The sequence below is a fragment of the Pleurodeles waltl genome, chromosome 12, assembly GCF_031143425.1.
Source record: "Pleurodeles waltl isolate 20211129_DDA chromosome 12, aPleWal1.hap1.20221129, whole genome shotgun sequence".
Classification (NCBI taxonomy): Eukaryota; Metazoa; Chordata; class Amphibia; order Caudata; family Salamandridae; genus Pleurodeles; species Pleurodeles waltl.
Genome location: NC_090451.1, coordinates 217,910,609 through 217,925,997, shown reverse-complemented (window position 1 = coordinate 217,925,997; position 15,389 = coordinate 217,910,609). Strand labels below are relative to the sequence as shown.

The 15,389-nt window shown below is 47.5% G+C and overlaps 1 protein-coding gene across 1 annotated transcript in view; it reads right to left on the bottom strand.

Moving 5' to 3' along the window:
• Window positions 1-15,389, bottom strand: part of GAS8 (growth arrest specific 8) — a 119,851-nt gene that overhangs the window by 30,521 nt on the left and 73,941 nt on the right. Inside the window, exon 10 of the mRNA XM_069217188.1 lies at window positions 3,926-3,991. Coding sequence (XP_069073289.1) covers window positions 3,926-3,991 — 66 coding nt within the window. The remainder of the gene's footprint in view (window positions 1-3,925; window positions 3,992-15,389) is intronic.

Here is a 15,389-nt window from a genome sequence, read left to right as displayed (position 1 = left end):
ATATTCTCTTGCAGAGAGATCTCTTGACAGCATACACGTGAATCGGCACTCAATACCATTTGGACAAAACTAATGGGGTTTGTAAAAAGTAAGACATTTAGGGGGTCATTCTGACCCCGGCCGGCGGCGGAAGCCGCCGGCCTGGCTGGGACCGCCAGAATACCGCTGCGCGGTCAAAAGACCGCCGCGGGTATTCTGGGTTTCCCGCTGGGCTGGCGGGCGACCGCCAGAAGGCCGCCCGCCAGCCCAGCGGGAAACACCCTTCCATGAGGATGCCGGCTCCGAATGGAGCCGGCGGAGTGGAAGGGGTGCGACGGGTGCAGTTGCACCCGTCGCGATTTTCAGTGTCTGCATGGCAGACACTGAAAATCTTTGTGGGGCCCTGTTACGGGGGCCCCTGCAGTGCCCATGCCATAGGCATGGGCACTGCAGGGGCCCCCAGGGGCCCCACGACACCCCATACCGCCATTCTGTTCCTGGCGGCCAAAACCACCAGGAACAGGATGGCGGTATGGGGGTCGGAATCCCCATGGCGGCGCAGCAAGCTGCGCCGCCATGGAGGATTCCCCAGGGCAGCGGGAAACCGGCGGTTTTCCGTTTCTGACCGCGGCTGTACCGCCGCGGTCAGAATGCCCATGGGAGCACCGCCAGCCTGTTGGCGGTGCTCCCGCGGTCATTGGCCCTGGCGGATTTTACCGCCAGGGTCAGAATGACCCCCTTAGTCTAAATAATCTGCTGCTAGGTTGATGTTAATATACTTCATTATATGCCAAACGAAAGCCAACAGATCCCTTTTGGTTAGACCCACAGCTCACTCTGCAACAGATAAAGAAGCTCTCCTCTCATATGGCTACCTCAAAGTCAGGCCACGCATTATTATGCTGTACTGACTTGATTCAGAATTCAGAGGTGACTCCAAATCGGTTTGGTTAGTCAGCTGGTTTATCCTGCCTTAGAGCTAGTGAACAAGTGTGCTTCTCTTTATTAATATCACAGAAGACTACAAATAAAGGCTTTTTCACTAACAATACACATGCATCCCGAAATCCAAGCCATGCTGCCAATCCACATTACTCTCTAGAAATACCATTAAGTAGATTTACAGCATTCTATTTTTCATTGGTAGTGGGAGGAGAAAGCCAAGTGTGTTAAATTTCATCAGAACTCTTGCACCACCTAGGTGCTGGAGCCTGAATCATCCATTCTTAGGTGGAGAACCACTTCCAACTTCTCAGGCTAATTTGACTATGACCATTCCAGTTCCTTGCAAATTTCCATGAGTTCCCTCCTTGTATTTCTTGACCTGACTCCTAAATCCACGAATAAGGATACAGTGCCCTGCTGTTCTGTCAACAGATCCTCAGCAGACAATGAGAACGGAACCATCAAAGGCTCAGCACTGCCATCCCTACAGACTTTTCCTGGTTGGGATCTAGCATGCTTCAGTCTGAGATCTGTAAGTCAATAGGTATCTAAAACACTTTTTGTCATAATGAAGTCCTCTATGTAATCTTTACAATGGCCTGTCTCTTTGAAGACCAACAATACCTAAGCACTAGTAGGCTGCCAAGTCAGTGGACATTATTCAGCCTTTAACCTCCACACTTCTGCTGTAGTATGTGATAGACACACAGTTCTGAAATCTGTGAAATTCTGCCTGCGCCCCAATTTCTTTATCTCTGCATCCACTGCTCCAGTTCTCTTTCCTACACCCTTGAATCAGAAGCCACCTGGCATTCTTTATTTTGAAAGCTTTGCAAATTTGCATTCTCGACAACTGCAATGTTTTAATGTCATCTATTATGCAATTCAGAAAGGCAGAGTAACGCCACATTCGTGATTTTGGCAAAATTCAACATGTTTGCGTCAAAAGTCAGTTTGATTGATGAGGGGGAGAAGTGTTAAGCCCCTTTTAGTTTAGAAAAAATTGATTCACATGGTCTTCCAATGTACTTTTCTTATTTTCTTAAACGCTTTTTCCTGCATAGTCATCCTACACACAGTTAAAGGAACTGTGGGCAAGGCTATCACATTACTCTGATTTCCCTGTATACCAAATGGCTCTTCTTTGTTATTGGGTTTTCATACATAAACTATGCGTACACTCTCCAGAACCTGAGCTCCCTTTTTTGTCCACAATGTTTGCCCTTATCAGGGGTCTGTCATGCTTATCAGGGGCAAAAGTCCCTCTTGACCAGCAGTTCCTAGAACTAACTATAATTTTCTGCTCTTGTTTCTGCCTCCATTTAATATTAGTAACACCACCACACAGGCTCACTGGGTTTCCCATGGCTGTTATCTTTACCTCATTCCCACCAAGTGTGGCTTGAGGCCCACTTTGCAAGAGACACACAGATTTGAGAGTGTTTCCTGCTAGCACCCTCATTGGTTTCACCTGTAACAGAGCTCTGCAATTAGCTGCAGAGAGCACAGAGGAAAGCCTCAAATCTGCCAGGGTTCAGACAAGACAAACCGCTATAGAGCTCAGCCGACTCCTACTTATATTAGGGAGTTATCGGTTTCATTTGAAATGTTTGGTTTCAGCAATGGGTTATAACAACCTAGGGACTGGATTTCCTCCATGTAAAATTGGTACCTTAGCAGAGGTTTGTATATATCCTAAATATTCTGGGCTATAGTGTACTACCCATTTCTGATTGTTCGCCTGCCTTACAGTGACATTTCCTTGGGGTGGTACATGATTTGCAGCCAGCTACTGGAAGTGTATGTTTGCTTATGGAGCATTCAAGATTCTCTGGGTTATTCCATTTGTTTGTAGCATTCTTACTTGTGTACAGAAATACAGGAAGTGAATTCCTTCCTACAACCATTGATACTCTGATCAGAGGGGTTTCTGATTGAAGAATCATCAGTTCTGTGTGCAATTATCTGTTTGAAACTGATCTGTCTCTACTTTATTAGGTACATAATAAATAAACTCCACCCTGTCAGACGGTGTGGGTAAACCCCTTCATATATGACCAACAGTTCTGGACTTGTGCTCTTCCTTAGTTACTTATTAGCAGTGCATTTTGAACAGCTTTTATCCATGCCTTAGGAATCCCCAATGTAAGAGTTGCGAGGGTTCCTTGGCTCAGCAAATGATTGGATGTAAGGACATCATGGCAATAACTAAAAACCGCGTGATGCCATGAATCAGTAAACAAGCCGCAGGGGTTTGGTTTGAGGTGGAATGCTTCTGAAATTTATTTTGCCATGTTGGAAATGTAATATATGGACTTATTAAAATCAAAGATTGTGTCTTACAGTCGGACATAGAATGTGAGAGGGTAATATTTTTACACTTAAAGGCAGAGACTGCTTATAATCATTGATGCAGTTTTCAAAAGAATGATGCAGCACTCAACTATAGCTCGTAAACTACCTTCATAGCTATTCGGGTGATTGCAACAGGCCGTTTGAAGCATAGTGATCAAGAGCATCAATGCAAATAAAGATGGACAATATAATACTGATAAACATTACAATTTTTTTCTGAAATTCATTTTTTGATGTTATTAAGGTACACTTAAAAATGTGCCAGCTTATTCTTTATTTAAATGGAATTATGTAACGTGAGTAGTCGAACACATTAGGGTTTGACCCATTCATTCCACATGGGTCTTTTAATGTCAGAGTGGCAAATTAACCAGCCTTAATAGAATTATTCTTGACATTTGTGGGTTTATATCTTAAACCTATAAATGGGGATTAATGCTAGCAGCCACCTGAAACACACAGAAGAGTGGAATTACACTTCCTATGCAGAGGTATCTGCTAAAAACTGAGCTCTGTGAAGTGAAGAAAAGCCCGAACTGCACACCAAGGGAACAGAAATGGCCCCAGCATTTACCAGATCAGGAACACATACTGCAGTGGTAAATATTAACTAAAAACTGGTATATGTTATCTGAACCAACCTCACCTTGCAAACCCGTGCCAGCTCATACTGCAGATCCTTGATTGCGTTGTTCTTCGAGTCGAGGACATCCTAGGAGATAAAATTAATTGTCAATGTTTGTCAGCAACTTCTCTCCCAGTGCTGGTAGATGTATTTGTATGAATGGTGTTACAGATGCAGGGGTTAACCATAAATGTGAAATGGCCGCCCCCTTTGGTACTGACAAAAGCTGATTATTCTATGGGAGTAGGACCTAGCAGATACATTACTTGATTTGAAATACCAGTTTCCAAATTGCACTGAATGTTGGGCTCTAGTAAGCCAGCTTATACCCATTTGTCCCAGTAACATCACAGGTGCTACCACTTATTTCCAAATTCCACTTGGTCCCCTCCGCCCGCCCATTATAATGCCCCCCACAAACCCCCCCACTCTCACAATCCCCAAAGCAAGTGCTAGTTTCTTCAAAGCAAAAAAAAAAAAAAAAAAAGTCTAATTTTCTCTGCCCATGTCTCTCGGGCAGGGAAAAGGAATGATGGTCATCCTGCTCTGAAAAGGAATGATGGTCGTCTTGCTCTAAATAGTGCGAAATGACAGTCACTGCCATCCAACAGTCCTGTGGCGGAAGAATCACTAGGTCAATGTTTGCCACCAGTGAAGGATGCTCTGGTGGTTACCCTGACGTTTCCCTGACTTTAAACCGATTGGGGGAAAACCAGGTCCCCAGAGCCAGTTTTCCTTCCCCAAAACAAGACACCTAGCCACTTGATCCCCAAGTGGCCTGGCCCCTTCAGCAGCTCTGTAAGTCCCTAGTAAATGGTACCTCTGCAATGTTGGGTCTAGGTACTAAAAAGGGTCCATAAGAGCTGTAGCACAGCTTGTGCAACTCTAAGGGACCCAGCACCAATCCCATGTAGACAGCCATTGCAGGCTGTGTGACAAGGTACTTCCAAAAGTGAAAACACAACATGGCACACAGCCTGTGTGCCATGTCCACTAAAACATTGCATGTAATATTTGTAAATCATCCCTACAGAAGGCCTTACAGCCCTAAGGCAGGGTGCATTATATTACATGTTTGGACGTGCAAGAGCAGATATCCTTCAATGTCTCTGTCGATTCTTAAACACAGTAAGTGTGAAGGGAAGCCATTTTAAATACATGTGCTGGACATTTGTCAATACGAGTTCCCTGGCTATGTGATGGCTTCACTGAAACTAAGGATGTTTGGTGTCAAACATCTCGCATTAATAAACCCTGGCTAATTCCAGTGATGGTTTCATTAATACATGCACCCAGAGGGCCCCTGTGAGGTGCGCCCTGAAAACCTGCAAATTGCTTGTGGGCTCACTGACTAGTTCTACCCAGCCTGCCACCAACAGACAAGACTCTGCACCCCCCATTCCCCTCCAAGGGTGAAAACCTTTACTCTCTGGAGGTCAGAAACAAAGCCTGTGCTGAGAAGGTAACCTATCGGAGTCTGGGATGCCAGAAGAAGTGGGAAAACGTTTGGGGCCAATAGTGTGCATACAGAGAACAATAAGGGGGTGCCATAGAGGGACCATTGTTAGGTTCATGAAGGGGTTTAGAGCATATTTTTAATTGCATCACAATGTGACTGTTATACAAGTGCATGCTGTTAATAGCTATTTGACTTTAAGGGATGTTCGGAACAAGCTATGCTATTCTCCTTGTAATGCGAGTCGATATTGATTGTTTGTACCCGTCAGTGTATGCTGAGCAACTGTTCAATAAAAAGATTTTCAAAAAATAAAAGAAAGAAACGAAGCCTGCTCTGGCTGGGGTGTTACATACCCCTCCCAGCAAGATGAACTGCAAATCTGCAGTCCAAGGAAGGAGGCTTCAAAGATGCCCACCACCGGTGGTATGCAGATCTGGCATTCCTAAGAGGAAGATGCAGACTCCTCTGCCCTAGCTGGCACCTGGACAGGCAGGAAAGTTAGCTATGCAGAAGACGTGTTGCATTTCATGGCTGGACCCACCCTTAGGGTGACCAGCCTAAAATTAACACAGCCTTAGGAATTCTGCTATCTTGTGTGTGGAGGAGTTCTGGGACAGGGTCATGCCCACTCTCCAAAAGAAGTGGTCATATAGGGGCTGTAGTGACCCCCAAGGATAAGTAGCCAATTGGCTACTACCCTTCACTCCCCCTAAATTGAGTATTTAGGGGACCTGATAGCAGGACTTCAGATCTTTGCTGGACACAAAAGAAGGAGTGGACAAGAAGCCTGCTGAACCCGAGAACCGAGTAGCACAACGGATTTGGCACCAAGCCTGCCTGCTGCACCCGACCCTAGAGAAGCAACTGACCTGTCCTGCCTCTGCAGCCTCCAAGAAACCGGGAGTGCTGCTAGTGCTTCGCAAGTTGCCAAGAAGAACTCTCTTGGACCAGAGGAGCTGCTTCCCTGCATCTTCAGGCAACCCAAGAAAGAACTGTGAGGACCGGGACCGCCATAAACCAGATGCCGGATATCACCACTGTACCTGAGCGCCTAGCCACGAGCTTAAGTGGGTCAACGACGTCAACACGGTTCCCAGGGCCTCCAGAGATGAAGCACACCTTGAGTTTGCCTACTTTGGACTTCCCGGCAGCAATCGCAGCCTGTCTCTGCAGACACCCACTTCACCACAAACGTCTCTGGTGAAGGAGATCCGAAGGTCCACTGCTCCTCCGAATCCAGACCGTGGACAAAGGAGAAGAGGACCACTGGGTCCCTCAGGCTTGTGAGACCCGAGCCTACTTGATGTTTCATCAAGACTAGACCCCCAATCCATGACTGCAGCCTGTTTCTGTGGATTCCCTCCACCGCAACCGCCTCCGGTGACGATAAACCTGACTGCCCAAACCACCTCTGCAGCCGGACGCCCCAGACCAAGGAGAACAGGACCACTGGTGTCCCTCGCCCCATAGCATTGTGCAACTTGAACCCCTTGGTGGATCACCCAGACTGGACTCTCAGTCCACCTCTGCAGCAACTTTGTGGCAGGACCGATCCCCACAGAATTACAGAGGGCACCCAACGCTGAACTGCACCCGGCCGCCACAGTGCCACCTGAGGTGACCTGTTGGTATGTGTAGGAAGTTGGCTCTGTATGCACTATTTCAAAGTAAGAAATAGCATGCACAGAGTCCAAGGGTTCCCCTTAGAGGTAAGATAATGGCAAAAAGAGATAATTCTAATGCTCTATTTTGGGGTAGTGTGGTCGAGCAGTAGGCTTATCAGAGGGTAGTGTTAAGCATTTGTTGTACACACACAGGCAATAAATGAGGAACACACACTCAAAGACAATTCCAGGCCAATAAGTTTTTGTATAGAAAAATATATTTTCTTAGTTTATTTTAAGAACCACAGGTTCAAGATTTACAAACAATACTTTAAATGAAAGGTATTTCACTTAGGAACTTTAGGAACTTTGAATTAGCAAAATAGCATATACAGTTTTCACACAAATGGCAATAAGCTATTTTAAAACTCAATTTTCAACAGTTCCTGGGGGAGGTAAGTGTTTGTTAGTTTTGCAGGTAAGTAAACCACTTACAGGGTTCAAAGTTGGGTCCAAGGTAGCCCACCGTTGGGGGTTCAGGGCAACCCCAAAGTTACCACACCAGCAGCTCAGGGCCAGTCAGGTGCAGAGGTCAAACTGGTGCCCAAAACGCATAGGCTTCAATGGAGAAGGGGGTGCCCCGGTTCCAGTCTGCCAGTAGGTAAGTACCCGCGTCTTCGGAGGGCAGACCAGGGGGGTTTTGTAGTGCATCAGGGGGGACACAAGTCAGCACGAAAAGTACACCCTCAGCGGCATGGGGGCGGCCAGTTGCAGTGTGCAAACAGGCGTCGGGTTTGCAATGTAGTTCAATGGGAGACCTAGGGGTCTCTCCAGCGATGCAGGCAGGCAAGGGGGGGGGGGGGGGCTCCTCGGGGTAGCCACCACCTGGGCAAGGGAGAGGGCCACCTGGGGGTCGCTCCTGCACTGGAGGTTGGATCCTTCAGGTCCTGGGGGCTGCGGGTGCAGTGTCCTTACCAGGAGTCGGGTTCTTAGAAGCAGGCAGTCGTGGTCAGGGGGAGCCTCTGGATTCCCTCTGCAGGCGTCGCTGTGGGGGCTCAGGGGGGTCAACTCTGGCTACTCACCGGCTCACAGTCGCCGGGGAGTCCTCCCTGTAGTGTTTGTTCTCCACACGTCGACCCGGGGGCGTCGGGTGCAGAGTGCAAAGTCTCACGCTTCCGGCGGGAAACGTGTGTTCTTTCAAAGTTGCTTCTTTGTTGCAAAGATGTTTCTTCTTTCGAGCAGAGCCGCTGTCCTCGGGAGTTCTTGGTCCTTTTAGATGCAGGGTAGTCCTCTGAGGCTTCAGAGGTTGCTGGACACTGTGGAATGCGTCGCTGTAGCAGTTCTCTTGAAGTGGGGAGATAGGCCGGTAGAGCTGGGGCCAAAGCAGTTGGTGTCTCCGTCTTCTCTGCAGGTTTTTCAGCTCAGCAGTCCTTCTTCGTCTCAGATTGCAGGAATCTATCTTGCTGGGTTCTGGGAGCCCCTAAATACTCGATTTAGGGGTGTGTTTAGGTCTGGGGGGTTAGTAGCCAATGGCTACTAGCCCTGAGGGTGACAACACCCTCTTTGTGCCTCCTCCTGGAGGGGAGGGGGGCACATCCCTAATCCTATTGGGGGAATCCTACATCTGCAAGATGGATGATTTCTTAAGGTCAGCGTCACCTCAGCTCAGGACACCCTAGGGGCTCTCCTGACTGGCCAGTGACTCCTCCTTGTTTTTCTCATTATCTCCTCCGGCCTTGCCGCCAAAAGTGGGGCCGTGGCCGGAAGGGGCGGGCAACTCCACTAGCTGGAGTGCCCTGGGGTGCTGTAACAAAGGGGGTGAGCCTTTGAGGCTCACCGCCAGGTGTTACAGTGCCTGCAGGGGGAGGTGAGAGGCACCTCCACCCAGTACAGGCTTTGTTACTAGCCACAGAGTGACAAAGGCACTCTCCCCATGTGGCCAGCAACATGTCTGGCGTGTGGCAGGCTTCTAAAACTAGTCAGCCCACACTGGTAGTCGGGTATGGTTTCAGGGGGCATCTCTAAGATGCCCTCTGGGGTGTATTTTACAATAAAATGTACACTGGCATCAGTGTGCATTTATTGTGCTGAGAAGTTTGATACCAAACTTCCCAGTTTTCAGTGTAGCCATTATGGTGCTGTGGAGTTCGTGTTTGACAGACTCCCAGACCATATACTCTTCCATCTACCCTGCACTTACAATGTCTAAGGTTTTGCTTAGACACTGTAGGGGCATAGTGCTCAAGCACTTATGCCCTCACCTATGGTATAGTGCACCCTGCCTTAGGGCTGTAAGGCCTACTAGAGGGGTGACTTATCTATGCTATGGGCAGTGTGAGGTTGGCATGGCACCCTGAGGGGAGTGCCATGTCGACTTAGTCATTTTATCCCCTCCAGCACACACAAGCTGGCAAGCAGTGTGTCTGTGCTGAGTGAGGGGTCCCCAGGGTGGCATAAGATATGCTGCAGCCCTTGGAGACCTTCCCTGGCATCAGAGCCCTTGGTACCAGGGGTAACAGTTACAAGGGACTTACCTGGATGCCAGGGTGTGCCAATTGTGGAAACAAAGGTACAGGTTAGGGAAAGAACACTGGTGCTGGGGCCTGGTTAGCAGGCCTCAGCACACTTTCAAATCATAACTTGGCATCAGCAAAGGCAAAAAGTCAGGGAGTAACCATGCCAATGAGGCATTTCCTTACAGTATGGCCTTGGACCTTGCCCCTTAAGTCCAGGAGATCATGGCAGCCTATTTGGGAAGGGCATGACAAAGGGTAAGGGCACTGGGCGTGCCCATAACAGTGAGTACTGCAGAACTCAGTAGTATGATCTATCTTACGAGTGCCTTGGACACAGCATGAGATTAGTGAGCATAAAGAAGCTAACAGAGCCTTAAGAGAAGGCTCCCACATAAGGTTCCTGATCCCCCAGTCCTGTGATTAGCTGCCGTCACCTTGCGCTCACCCACCCTGAGGGTAGCTGTGCCATCCAATGCAAGCAATTTCACCACTTGTCTCCCTTCACAAACGACCATCCATAGAATCTAGCAACTAGAACAACCATGCTACTCAATCTGAAGTCCACCCAACTCTACGTCTCCATTGTGGTTCTTCTAGTACTTGCATTAAGGATTTTCTTGAATCCAGTCCTACTCTTGCACTGCTTCAGAAGACATACAGGTTATTTCAAAGATGACATCATAAGACCAAGGGTGCAACAAGAGGAAAGAAAGTGAACTGTGTCAGAAAAAGCCCAGAGAAAAGATGGGTAGGAGATCACACTGGGTTTAATCATTCCAATGTGGATCTTTCACACCTTTTAAACATTAAAAGAGACCCTGTCACATAAACTTGGAGTTGTCTGTACAGAGCTACAAGTCTTCTAAATTCTCATTATCGGCCTAAGTTCAGTTCTCACCAGGCAATACTGTGTCCTTGGGTCTGAAGTTATATGCTTTTTTTTATTTACTACTAGCATCACATTTGACAGAATTAGCAATCCCTTAGAGTTTGAGTAATGGCCAGAGATTCTTCAAAGCTTTGTACAACAACATCTCCTAAATGCCTCTTTTAGGGGCACTGGAAGACGGGCTTTTGTCCTCCTTATTTAGGGGCTGCAGGGTCATTCTGAATTCTGTTTGGTGAAGAGTCAGGTGCGATGGACTTTAGTAAGTATCCAGCAAGCACAACTGTCACTTTTCGTCTACACTGCCTCCAGCTAGCTATCCTTCATAGGCAGAGGTATTCTGCCAAACATGCCTCGCCAAGTTTGATATTATGGTTTTGTCATAATATCTTCATATGATTACCACTGAAACTGTTCTGATGGGGGCACACTTGTGGTTCATTCTAGTTGTGTGTTTGACCTCATTTTCCCCAAGGTCAGTTTTATGACAAATGAGGCCAACCTTTTTAGTTTCAGTTACTTTTCTGTAGGGGTGTAGTAAATGCTCCAAACAACACAGCCAGTGTAATAGCAACATATGGTTTTAGATTTCTATCCTCTAATGTATGCTTGACAGATAGTGAACTATGGAAATTGCTAGCTTGTGCATCTTCCAATGAACCACTGAGAACTAAATGGCATACTGTCGTGTATGTGGCTTTTTGTACCTTTACATTAGGGGAAAGGCGTTGGAATCTAGAACACACTTAAAAAAAAAAACTCTTGTGCCCAGTTATACGTAACTCCAAATCTATCAAAGACATGGTCCACTTGATGGGAGGACGACCACTGGTGAGGCGAGGAATTGACCAAGAACCATAAACGCTTTATCCTATGCAACAAGTGGCTCTAGTGGAGGCTGAGGGAAGGGATGGGTATTTTCTGAAACAGTGATTGCTTGATATACACAACATGCATCTGGGAGATCATTGGTGTACAGGAGGGAAGAGGATTCTACTCATAACATTGCAACCATGCAGGGAAGAAAGGGTTCAATGCTGTTTTATACTCAGGAGAGTGGAAGCAGATAGCCTTATTTACATAGAGAGCTACCCTTAAGACTACCAACCACATAGTATTTTCAAGTTTGTTATATTTACACAGACACATACATACATGCATTGAAAGTGTTGGCTGCCGCCAGGGAATACAGAAAATGTTTCTTCTTTGTGACTAAAGCTTTGGGCCTCTTCCAATTTAAGATTTAAACCCCGCACATGTATATAAATGTCCTTTAAGCAATGCCCTGCACATTTAGATTCAGAGTCTAACAAGGAACTAATGCAATTAAACAGACATAATTATTTCTAACTTGTCTATCCCATGGTGATCATTTGTTCAAGGCTGTTTACCAAAGAACACTTTCATGGGACATGCTTCCATTTTGAGGTTTCAGTGCTGTGGTACACTTTGCAGGTTTGGAAGAAGTCCCATTTTGATGACCACACTATAATCCTATTTCTTCGGTCATTTGATCCTAACGATATCATAAGAACCGGAAAAACACTGCTGCTGGTCCAGCATGCTCCAGGAACACATTTCAAACATTTCATGGTCTACAAACAGTCCTCATGTTTGTTTTCCAATAAGTCAAAGAGTATCCCTGAACACTCTGGGCTTTGTTATGGACCTTTTTTCGAGATAAAAGACTTCTTTAAAATTATTTTTAAATACGTACCTTGTATTGGTTTTGAGGAAGAGGTAATTTAACTGGAAACCATTACACCAATTTCAATCAGAAAAATTCTGGCATACTACCCCAAGTCACAATAAAACAATATAAAAATAGGTTCCATGGTGATAGGATGTATGACTTCACAAATATGGATGAAACATCACTGCCGCTGGAAGAGATATTTTGTGGGGCAGTAGGCTTATAAGAAGAAATGGCCTTACAAAAAGTAATGGTGGCCGCATGGAGCTGAGCTTCTCTACTTACCTGCCATAAACTGGCATACTTAGGGGTGATACTGGCATGGTGCGCTTTCCTAGCCACAGGGAAGGAGCACTCTAACAATGGGAGTGCACTGACCACTCTACAGCGGGGAGCAAATGCTGATCCTGTCATGGCTGCCCACATAAGGTCCTTGGAGGTGGAGGGAAACTGTTGACTGTCGAAGAGTTGTGGAGGCTCGCTGCAGCCACTGCAGATGAGGTGCTGAGCTGTAGGGAGAGCCGAGGCATGCTACGACTGCAGCCGTGGCAGAACTAGCACAGCGGTGGGCATCTGCTGAGCTGACAGCCCTCCCTCGAGTCCAGGCCCCTGGGAGGGGCAGATCAGTAAAGATGTGCTTGCCTGGAGGAGGAGGCAGGGGACTGCATACCCAGCTGCAACAGGGCGGTGGACCTGGCATGCTGTTGGGGACCCGCTGGGGGCAAAGATTCCCCGGAAGTGATTGGCAGCCAATATGAGCCATGGCGGGGAACAAAAATGCAGCCTGTCCTGGGTGCGCATATCCTGCATGCAGGAGGGGAGCTCTGCCCCCTGACTGAGAGCCCAGGGCCCATTTCACTGGAGCTGTGGTCAAATCATTGTCAGAAGAGGTGCCTGGAGATCTGATAAGGTCAGCCCCACCTTCCCCAAGAGAACTGCCTGCTGCAAGGCTACCCTGTTGGCCATTTTGGGGCCTTGGTGCTGACACCGGGTGGCACATGGTTGGTCTGGTGAAATTCAGTGGTTGAGGTGGCAGAAAAGGAACGAGGGCGACCTCCCCGTTTAGGCACCCCTGCACAAGAGGAAAGAAGGGGAGTGCACTAGGGTGCTAGACTTTCACCTTGACCCTGCAATACTGCATCTTTGTAGTGATAGGAGTCTGTGCCAAGCGCTACATGAATCATGGATATAGGGGCGGGGTCTCATTTTATACCTCAGTTTAATAGAGGATTCCTGGGCCAGCGCCTCTTTTGTAACATGGAGAAAGTCTTCCTGCTCTTTCGTCACAGGGCAAGACAGGATAATATGCCACGTTGACCTCTGCCCTAGGTGCAGCCATAATCGGGCCAGCTACCCCCACCTTCCCCAACTTTCACCCCACCGGACATTGCTGCTGATCACACCATGTCAATCCTCCAGGCCATTCAAGAATCGAGGACCTCTCCTAAAGGAGGAAAAATCAGCAAACTTATTAACATCAACTTGTTGCTGCTTTGTCAAGACCTGAAAAATTCCACTGAAAGGGTCACAGAAGTGGAGGAGAGAATTTCGGAAGCTAAAGACTACCTGCGAAACTGCCAATCTTAAATCCCTGTCCTACAAAAGACTATACACCTCCAGAACATGCGAAAGACACAGAGGAGAGATACAGGTGAAACAAACTATGCTTTTGGGGATACCAGAAGGTTAGGAAAGCTCAAACCCCATGCTATTCATGACAAACTGGCTTAAAACCTGGGCACCAGCAGAGAACGTATCTAACTGCTTCCTAGTGAAATGGGATCCACAGGTCTCTGGCCCCCAGGCCTCCTCCGTGTGCCCTAACTTGACCTCTTATAGTCTGAATTTTCAACTCTTCAGACAGAGACCCGGTGCTGGTGGATGCTCGGTGCTCAGATGCCCTGTCATAAAGCTCCCCAAAATATTTTTCTGTATTATACCCTTAGGGTTGAACAACAGTGATGTTCCTTCCTTGAAGTCAAACAAAAGATGAGAGCGATGAATATCAAGTACATGCTATTATTCGTGTCCCAGTTAAAAGTCCTAAGTACATGATATTATTCCGGGGCCAATTAGAAATCCTATCTGGAGACAAGCACTCTTCTTTGGTGACCCCGAAAGCGCTTGGGGCTGGGGAGAAGAATGGCCTTACCTGCGCAGGCAGGGGGCATTGTCAGCACATGGGGAGGGTTCTAGTGGTCCAAGGGGTCCTCACACTTGGAGGAGCCTACCATTCAGAAGACAAAGGAGCAGGTGCCAGAATAGGTCTGTGGAGGCCACTAGGGGGCAATGCACTGGCAACCACCCTTCCTCAGAGGGGGGACAAGCCAACAACCTCAGCCACACAAGTTCATTTTGACTGGATCATCCTGACATTTCAATCGGGGTGAGGGATATTGACAACTGATAACCTGCATTCCCGCCTTTCATACTCCTTATACATAGCGGGAAGTGGGGGGAGGTCCTTTCTGGGTTACTAACGTCCTAGGGATAGTTTCTGTTTATTGGTTGTCTTTTTGGAAGGTTAGTTGAAGGGGTTGGCTTTTTTTTACTCACTATTGCCCTGATGGTTTTGGCTTCCAATTCATATCACAACAGGTTCTTCCCATTTCCAAAGTATGGGGGGCGGGGTGGGATTACACACAATTTGAGCAGTCACCTACAGCCTTCATCGATCAACCAAACTTCCATAAACCACACTGACCGCTATCCGGGGCACCAAGTCACCAGGCCTACAATCAGATCTCCTTCCCCTTTTCTGCCCCTGAGTCGAAAGGCTACCTTGATCACCTGGAATGTCAGCGGTCTCCTCGCCAGGGAGAAGGGAGGAGCAATCTTGAAATCTGCTAGGAGGCTGAAAATGGATGTGCTCCTTCTGCAACAGACCAACCTGCTAAGGAATAAATCTGTGTTTCTGGCTTTACTGAGGTTTTCCATGCAGAGTTTACAAGGGGCTCGAGGAGGGAGGCTAGTTATACTACTCAGAGTTTACCTGCCCTTCAGGGTACCCCAGACAGGGTACAAACAAATTTGGCCACTATGCCACGGCAGCTGCACAATTTGGGGTTAGCCTCTCTTCCTAGTGAACATCTATGGGGACATGCTGCTGCCAATGGGATTTGGGGTTATTGGGGGTGACCTCAGTGGGGTGGGTGACATCACTATGGATCGAACTGCGGCTCCTCGAGGCAGGCTTAACTCCATTGCCACCTTCATGAGATCTATGGGCCTAATGGCCACATGGCAGTTGCATCACCCTACTGAGTATTGTTATACCTTTTTCTCTGGGGCGCACAGGATATTCTCACATCTGGATTACTTCTTATT